The sequence below is a fragment of the Octodon degus genome, unplaced genomic scaffold (assembly GCF_000260255.1).
Source record: "Octodon degus isolate 3935 unplaced genomic scaffold, OctDeg1.0 scaffold00020, whole genome shotgun sequence".
Taxonomy (NCBI): Eukaryota; Metazoa; Chordata; class Mammalia; order Rodentia; family Octodontidae; genus Octodon; species Octodon degus.
Genome location: NW_004524596.1, coordinates 11,652,126 through 11,661,247, shown reverse-complemented (window position 1 = coordinate 11,661,247; position 9,122 = coordinate 11,652,126). Strand labels below are relative to the sequence as shown.

Genomic DNA, 9,122 nt, shown 5'->3' with positions numbered 1-9,122 from the left:
TTTATTGTGTGTGTGTGTGGCCAGCTCAGCCCACCAGGGGGCAGGGCTGGCTGGCATGTGGTGCTGGAGGATTGAACCGCGGTTCCTGTGCTTTGCTTAGCTTGTTTCAACTAGGTGCTTTAGACCACTGAGCCATCTCTCCAGCCCCTTCCTGACTCTTCTAGCAGGGTTTCCTCAACAGCTCTGTGGGGAGGGATGAAGACACAGGGGAACGGGGGACCATAGTTGTACTTAAGGTTTCTGTTTTGTCACCCCAAGTCACGCAGCAGTTGTTATAGGATGTGTACAGCTTTCATCTTCTCCCCTCTAGCAGGCGGCACACCTGCTAGGCAAGCACTCTGAACTCTGTTTCCAACCCCCATCACACACTTTATTTTTTATTTTGAGACAGTTTCCCTAAATTGCCTAGGTGGCCTCAAATTTAGAAACCTGCCTCACCCTCCCAAGTAGCTGGGATTACTGACAGGCACCACCAAACCTGGCTAGTAATCCATTCTTGAAATGACAGCACATGTGAAGAGCATGTTCATAGAATACCTGTGGATTCTGAAGATGCTCTGCGACTCTCACATTGAGAACCACCTCTTGTTTTTGAGACAGGTGTCACTGTGTACCCCAGGCTAGCCTTAAATTCATGATGATCCTCCTGCCTCTTCCTCCTCAGTGCTGGGATTACAAGTGTGCATCACTGAGCTGGGTGAGAACCCCCTCTTTGCACTAGGGGTTAGCAGACTTTTTTGGTAAAGGGCCAGGTGATAAGTACTTGAGGCTTACAGAGACACAATCTCATTACCGTTCGGCTTTAAGGTATAACATGAAAACAACGATAAGCTAGGTGTAGGGGCACATGGTGGCACACGCCTACCCCTGCACTCAGGAGGCTGACACGGGGGCTGCTGTGGAAGCCCACCGAGGTGACTCCGTGAAGAGTGAGCAGGCCCTGTTTCCCCAGCCCCTCTCCCTGTCACTCCCTTGTGTGAACCCAGATGAGAAGGGCCAGAGAGCGAATACTCCCTGATGTCGCGGGGATCAGACCTCAAGACAGAGGCTCTGACTTTGTGGGGCTTGAAAGATTGCACATCAGGGTCGGGGAGCTAGCCCAGTGGCATACATGCCTGCCTGGTCAGCGCAGGGTTGAGCTGAATCCCCAGTACCAAAAAGGAAAGCAAGAGCACACATCAGAGCTGGAGCCCGATGCCCGACCCACCAGGGGCATCTCAGCTGTTATGAGATCACCCTTTCTGCAGAGCCTTCACCCTGGCCTCCCACCTCGCCCAGCTCATGGACCCCACCTGCTTCTCCCCATCCTTGCAGTCACACATCCTCAAGCCACTCCTCGTTCATGAATGAATAAAACCCGGGTCTGGCCTTGGATCGAAGCCTTTGTTCTGGATAGCCATCCTCAAGGCTGGACCTAGGGCCCCGTGGCTCCCCACAGCTACCAGGATGCCTTAGTGGCTTCACCCTGTGGGTTCTGCTGGGTGTGGTGGATTGGAATTAGCTAGGCATGATTCCAGTAACTTTTCCATGGGATTACAAAAATCAACTTCTTAAATTGAGACAAAGACCAGGAGGATAGCCATGAGTCCAGCCTGGGCTATATAGTAAGGTTAAGGCCAGCCTGAAGTATATACTGAGACCTTATTTCAAAAAAATCAAAATCCAAAGAAAGCCACAATAACAACAACAACAACAACAAAAACCCAGCTATGAACAAAGTGTAAATGTGTGAAGATGCTGGGTTCTGATAAAAAGATTTGTGGCCACTGAAATGTGAAATTCATACATTTTCACACGTCACAAAGATATATTTCTGGGGCCGGAGAGAGGACTCAGAGGATAAGCGCTTCCCTGGCAAGTGCAAGGGCCTGAGTTCAATCCCTGGTTCAGCAAAAAAAAAAAAAAAAAAGATATATTTCTTTTTTTTTTCTCTCTCAACTTTTTTTTTTTTTTGCGGAACTGGGAATTGAACTCAGACCCTTGCGCTTGCCAGGGAAGCGCTTATTGTACTGAGCCAACTCCCCAGCCCCTGTCTCCCAACTATTAAAAAACATCAAAAAGGGCTGAGGAATATATAGCTCAGGAGCACAGTGCCTGCCTGGCAAGCGCAAGGTCCTGAGTTTGATTCCCAGTACCTATCCTCCACCTCCAAAAAAAAAAAAAAAAAAAAGAAAGAAAAACAACAAATCATTAAAAAATGTCTTAGATTGTACATCACATTAGGAAGTAGAGATTGAGACCACAGGCCACAGTTTATTGAATGCTGCATCAAGCAGATTTCTAGACAAAGTCTTTGGATCTGTTTACCAAGACAGTGGACCCAAGGAAGACAAAAGTGGTCAGACACAGCACAGTCCCAAGGTCAGTGCAGCAACCTCAGTAGGCTCAGGTCTGTGCAAGCAAAGGAGGCAGATCGGCGGAGAGGGTTTCTTACACACATGGGAAAATGCTCCCCATTCTTCCCAGCAAATGCCTGTCCCTCCCTGCCTGCCTGGCTCTCTCCTTTCCTCTCTCCTTCCCTCCCTCCCTCTTGCCCTCCCTCCCTCCCTTCCTGCCTCCCTCTCCCTCTTCTTCTTAGGGAACTGATGACTGAACACCCAGGGGTGCTCTACTACTCTATTGAGCTCCAGTTCCAGCCCTGGCCCATTTTATTTTATCGTTTTGTTTTATTTTGAGACAGGGTCTTGCCGAAGTTGCCCAGGCAGGCCTTGAATTTATGACCCTCTTGCCTCATGCTTCTGAGTAACTGGGATTACAGGCATGTTCTACCACACCCGGTAAAATAGCACGTTCTATCTGTCCGAGTGGCGGCAATCTCCAGATTCGGTAATACTCGACACTGGAAGGCTGTGGGAAATAGACATTGCCATATGTTGCTGGTGGGAGGGTAATTTAGTATAACCTCTGTGGGGGTAGTTTGGCAAGATTTATCAAGATCTTTGCCTTTAATCTAGAACAGAATTCCAAATCTGAGGTTTATGCTGCAGATATATTTGTGCCATTATGAAATAATGCAGAAACACGAATATTCGTTGTACTGTTGCTTTTGACATCGGAGATTGAAAGCTGCCTCCCTGTCCCCCAGGTGGACTGGCTAAATGAATCGTAGTGTGGACATCTGGGAGAGTGCTTGCTACTGTGCGTGCCTAAGAGGGGGAGCTCTGTTTGCACTAGTCGGGAATGATCTCCAGAGTGCACCAGCCTGACAGAAAGCACGACTGTTTGCATAGAAGGGTGAATCCACACACACGTGTGCATAAACTAACCGTGGGGATTCTTTTTTTTTTTTTTTTTTGGTGGAACCAGGGATTGAACTCAGGCCCTTGCACTTGCCAGGGAAGTGCTTATTCCACTGAGCCATCTCCCCGGCCCCAGTAACCATGGAGATTCTTAGGTGGGCGTGAGAGGAGACTGAGACTAACTGATCGATGGACCGACCTTCCTTCCTTCCTTCCTTCCTTCCTTCCTTCCTATTTCCTTTTCGTTCTTTTCTAGTACCAGGGATTAAACTCAGGGTCTTGGCACTGTGCTACTTGGCCGAAACTTTTTATTTTATATTTTGTCAAGTTACCCAGACAGGGTTTGCATTGGCATTCCTCCTGCCTCCATCTCACAGAATGTTTCTTTTTTAAATCTTTTAAGAAAGGACTTAAGGGGCTGGTGAGATGGCTCAGTGGTCTAAAGCACCTACTTAGAACAAGCTTAGCAAAGCACAGGGACCGTGGTTCAATCCCCCAGCACCACATACCAGCCAGCCCCGCCCCCCGGTGGACTGAGCTGGCCACACACACACAGACACACAAATAAATAAATAAATAAATAAATAAATAAATAAATAAAATTTTTAAAAAAGGACTTAAGCATTTATTTATTTATTTGGTACAGGGTTTGCCAAATAAATACGTGCAGCTCCAGCTCGTAGTGATCCTCCTGACTCAACCTCTCCAGTGCTGGGATTACAGGTGTGCACCACCATGCCTAGTGTTGGTGGCCGGCTCAGCACTGCATGTGGTACCAGGGATTGAACCCTGATCCTTGCGCTTGGCAGGCAGGTGCCTAGAATGCCGAGCTATCTCCTGGGTCCTTTTTTTTTTAACCTTTAAAGCTTTTTTTTTTTTTTTTACATTTATAGATATGAATTATGTGATTGCATTCCTATTCAAAAAATAAAAGCTAATAAATGAGGTTCCTCTTTATGGGCCTACAGAGCCCTATAGCAAGGAACCTTGGTGAATGGCATTTCTTCACATTCCAGAATAATGTCCAGTGCAGTTTGAATTGTGTGGAATGAATGCACTCAGAGTAATTCTTACTGGGCCGATCATGTCTCTCCATTAGACTTCCGATGTTTGGATCTAGGCACTAACAAATTGTGTGGAAAGAATGAACAATGGTACACTAACGATAACTGAGAATTTGAAAGATTTAATTACCACTCGCTTTGAATTGCCTTCCCTGCAGGCCAGGGCTTCCTAAGCAGTGTGCCGAGATCCGACTCCTCAGCCGCACGGGGTGCCTGGCCAGGGCCCATGCTGGCGGCTTCTGCTGCAGGAATCCTGCTCCTTAGCTCTCATAGGCTGGGTCAGTATTCATTATCTCTAGTGTGCACACTGGGGTGGAAAAGTTGGGGACCTGCAGCACTGCCTTGCTCCGGACAGGAAGCTCCGTCAGCTCCAGGGTCTCCCACGCCAACCTCAGAAGGGAAGGAAAGAGTCATGTTTTAGAAACTTGCATCTGCTCTCACTTACCAGGAATAAACCATCAAAAGTTTGGGTATGTCCGTCTGTTGGAGGAACAAAGTCCTTCTGACCCCTTCCTCACTGCGTCTGCAGTTGAGAACCACTGTGTTCCAGGAGTAAGTGGGATTTTACTTTGTGGCTAGCCCAGTTGAAGTTACATTCAAGCCACCAAATAAGGGAGAGACTTTTTTCCTAAGTATTAAGAGACAAGTAAAAAATAATAATAATCATTCTAATGGTGTTGCTCATAGTATAGCATAAGTAAGTTTTTCCTGAGTTCAGTTCTCACCTGAGCTGTAACACTTGTTCTGTTGTGTCCTGGTGGCTGTAACGATGTTGGTACTGCTGTCTGTCCTTTATGTTTTCTGGAAAAGTAACTGAACTAGTATGTCAGTGTAGTACTATCTGAAGAAATCCAGGAGCTATTAAAATGCTTAAAAATAAAATGATCTGTTCTTCTTTTGTTCTCTTGACAGGATAATTGAAGCTATCTGCATAGGTTGGTTCACCGCGGAGTGCGTTGTGAGGTTCATCGTCTCCAAAAACAAGTGTGAGTTTGTCAAGAGACCCCTGAACATCATTGACTTGCTGGCAATCACGCCGTATTACATCTCCGTGCTGATGACAGTACTGACGGGCGAGAACTCCCAACTGCAGAGGGCCGGGGTCACCTTGAGGGTGCTTAGGATGATGAGGATTTTTTGGGTGATTAAGCTTGCCCGTCACTTCATTGGTCTTCAGACACTTGGTTTGACTCTCAAGCGATGTTACCGGGAGATGGTTATGTTACTCGTCTTCGTTTGTGTTGCCATGGCAATCTTCAGTGCACTTTCTCAGCTTCTTGAGCATGGGCTGGACCTGGAAGCATCCAACAAGGACTTCGCCAGCATCCCCGCAGCCTGCTGGTGGGTGATTATCTCTATGACTACAGTTGGCTACGGAGATATGTATCCTATCACAATGCCTGGAAGGATTCTTGGAGGAGTTTGTGTTGTTAGTGGAATTGTTCTGTTGGCATTGCCGATCACTTTCATCTACCATAGCTTCGTGCAGTGTTACCATGAGCTCAAGTTTAGATCAGCCAGATATAGCAGGAGCCTCTCTGCTGAGTTCCTGAATTAACGCATTGCAAATCAATTCTTGCCTACACAGCATTTGAGAGAAAGAGTTGCTGTCACCTCGTATTCACGTGTTTCTTGTTGGGTGAGCACCGCAGAGGCATTGTGATCGTCTTGGTAGGGTAAAAATGATCCTTCCCAGCTGAAGGGATAAGACCGTCTATTTATCCTGGAGCAGATCGGGGTTGGGACTGCAGAGGGAGCAGGATGGCTGCTACAGCAAACTTGAGGACCTAATTTTACGAGGCGTAACCTCTTCCTTGCCTTGAACAATTACGTATTTCTTTCTTTTTTTTTTAAAAGTACATTATTTGAACACTTTAAAACAGAATGATTCTATTTTCAAATGTTTTCCATCTTAATGAATTCAGAAGAAGCTTGGAACTTCGGTGTTATTTTTGAGACTTAACATTTTCATTTCTAAATGTTTTATAATTTCTTGTATCAATGTCAGAAGTATTCTGGAAACATATGTCACATGCAAGAACTGTTGAACAAATACTTTAAAAATTTGGCCAAAATTGAAGCTGCATAATGGAGCTAGATACGAGTGAGAATGTCACTTGAAAAATTTTTCGTACTTACCTGTCCCCTGCTCTGTTTTCCTGCCCGGTATTCACCTTGTCGTACTGCTTCATGGAGGCTTGAGTGTATGTTCTTGTTTCCATTTTGGATTTCTTTTATCCTTACTAAAACGACTTCAAGAAGTAAGAGTGCTGAGAGCTTGTGCGGGTTAGCATTGTTAGATAGTGCTGTAAATCTTTGCTATTACTAGGTGGTCATCGCCCTAACATTGAGCTGTCCAAACAAGACTATTTCCAACATGAAATGGAACTAGGTTGATCGTGTCAGGATTACAACCCATTTTTCTTCTTCTGCTTTGAACTTTCCCCAAATTCCATGATTTAGTAAGACTTACCAGATGAAAGGATATTTCTGTAGCCTTTGGATACCAAAGTCATACTTAGGTTTTATCACCGAATTAGCATTAGAAAGGAAATGTTATTCTCTTAGTTGCCGGGTAGCTACATCAATTTTAAGCCAGCCAAAAGCAATGAATATATAATTATTTGATCTAGTCTTCAGTATTGTGCATCACAGCTGTACTAAACCTTTTCTTATGAGAATATTGAGTCTTGTGCTGTATTAATCTTGGCTAGACTATTAGTACTAGATAATGTACAAGTGAGGTTGCTGAGTGCTAAATTGTAGCAATGCCAATTAGAATTTTGCTTTTCTTGACCAACTGCTACAGAGGTCATATATACACATAAAAAGCTAAAGTCACGGATTTAGGAATGATTTAGTGTGCGCCTTGTGTTTACCGGGGATGGGTTGGGAGATGGTGGACCAGACAGAAGACCTGGCTATATTTATCAGAGAAAGGGTCACCCAGAGTACGGGAGCCTTAGCTATCGGCTAGATCGTGTACAGGGAGAGGAGCATGCAGGAGTGCCTACAGTTGTGGAAAAGGGGCCAAGGCGGGGTCTTTGGAAACACGCCCAGCAGTTCCCTCTTCATGGTCCTCCGGGTTTTGACAAATTGAGCAGCCATATTTCTTTGTCATTGTCATTGCTAAGGTAAAGCTGTAGAAACCATTTCCTTTTCTCTGTTTTTCTTTCCTTCCTTCCATCCGTCCATCCATCCGTCTGTCCATCTTTTTCAATCAGGGTCTCACTCTGCAGCTCAGGCTGGCCTTGCGCTCACTTTGTAGCCCGAGCTGGTCTTGAACTCTCAAAGATCTTTCTGCCACAGCCTCCCTAGTGCTGGGATTACAGGCATGTGCCACCACGCCTGGCCTTCCCTCATTTTCTTTCCTGAGTCTATATATGATATTCTGGCTATGAAAAATCTCAACTCCAGGCCGGGGAGGTAGCTCTGTGGTATAAGTGCCTGCCTGGCAAGCACAAGGTCCAGAGGTGGATTCCTGGTACTGGAAAACAGCAACAACAACAAAAAAAAACAAACCATAAAAAACTCCACAAGTCTTTCCCCAATACTTCTCCCTGCTATTTTTTTTTTTAATGTATTTGATACAGGATCTACAAGGTCTCACTACACAGATTGGACTCACAGTGATCCTCCTATTTTCAGCCTCCCAGGTGCTGGGACTATAGGGCAAGGGCCAGCATGCCCAGTGCCATCTCAGCACACCCCGGGGGGCTGGGCTGGCCCGGCTCGCCGGGGATTGAACCCCTAACCCCTACATCTGCCTAAGCAGGTGCTTTAATCTGCTGGTGTTCTTTTTTTAAATACTCAAATTCTGTTATTTATCATGTATTTATTATATTTTAATATAACTGAAACCCGTGGCATGAGTTTATTTTTACCGATTTCAGTTAAGGCTTTGAATTATGGAAGTAAAAATGGGAATGATAGCACCTCCATATTACTAAGGAAATATGATTCTGTCTCAGTTGTCTTGGGACTGGGAACCCTCGTGCACATTGCCCCCCTGGGTGAGTTGTCCCCTGGGGAGCTAAGGCGTTGCCTCCTACAGCGCTTCACACCTCCCAGTGGCTGCTGGGGACGGCTGTGCGGAGAGGGAAGGGGCGCCCGGTCCATGTCCGCATCCGGGACGGTCCAGAGTGCCAGCGACGTCAGCCTTTCTGCAGGCTGATTTTCATTTAGAAGAATCATGCTAGGTAAGTGTTGGTGGCAGTTCAGCGCGCCCCCCCCCCCTCGTTATAGAGGAGAAGCCTGAGATAGGACAGAGCATTTCATTCATAAATGGAAAAATGTATGTCAGAATTCTGTTTTCATGGATAATGCTGCTGTCTAGGAAAAAGACATTTTCATGTGAAATGTTACTTTGTTGTGAAATGTGACATTTCCCGGAATATTACTGCTTTGAGAAATATTCGGCAGCTCCTTTTCTTTAGTTGTCCGCTTGGGGTTTCCTGTTTGGTTTTCGTGGCAGAAGCGTGCTGTCTGCTCTAAACCAGATTCTGCCCTAAATGAGCTGACCCAAAGAGGGGAGAAGAGGCCCGGATCTTCATCTTGATCTCACCGTGCCCGAACATATGCGATTTATCTGATGCACAACTTCATTTTATGTTCTCCAAAATGGGGATTTTGGAAATTAGAAAGCAGAATCAGGGAGTAAGTATGAACTGAGCATAGTGTGACAGCTCAAAACCACCTTCTCTTACTACGTGTGGCCATGGCAGGCTGAAACTGCTGTGGCAAATTTATCAATCCATTCTTCCTTCCTTCATTTTTGAAGGACTAGGGGTTGAGCCCAGGCTTTCATGCTTTGCTCTGA

At 45.8% G+C, this 9,122-nt stretch overlaps 1 protein-coding gene across 2 annotated transcripts in view; it reads left to right on the top strand.

Annotated features, from left to right (window-relative positions):
• The window catches only part of Kcng3 (potassium voltage-gated channel modifier subfamily G member 3), a 60,050-nt gene extending 54,144 nt beyond the window's left edge, over positions 1-5,906 (top strand). Inside the window, exon 2 of one of the 2 annotated variants that reach the window (XM_004627654.1) lies at positions 5,216-5,906. In XM_004627654.1, coding sequence (XP_004627711.1) covers positions 5,216-5,861 — 646 coding nt within the window. In that variant the 3' untranslated portion in view covers positions 5,862-5,906. The remainder of the gene's footprint in view (positions 1-5,215) is intronic. The other variant, XM_004627655.1, reaches the window with a different exon arrangement.
• Positions 5,907-9,122: the final 3,216 nt, after the last annotated feature.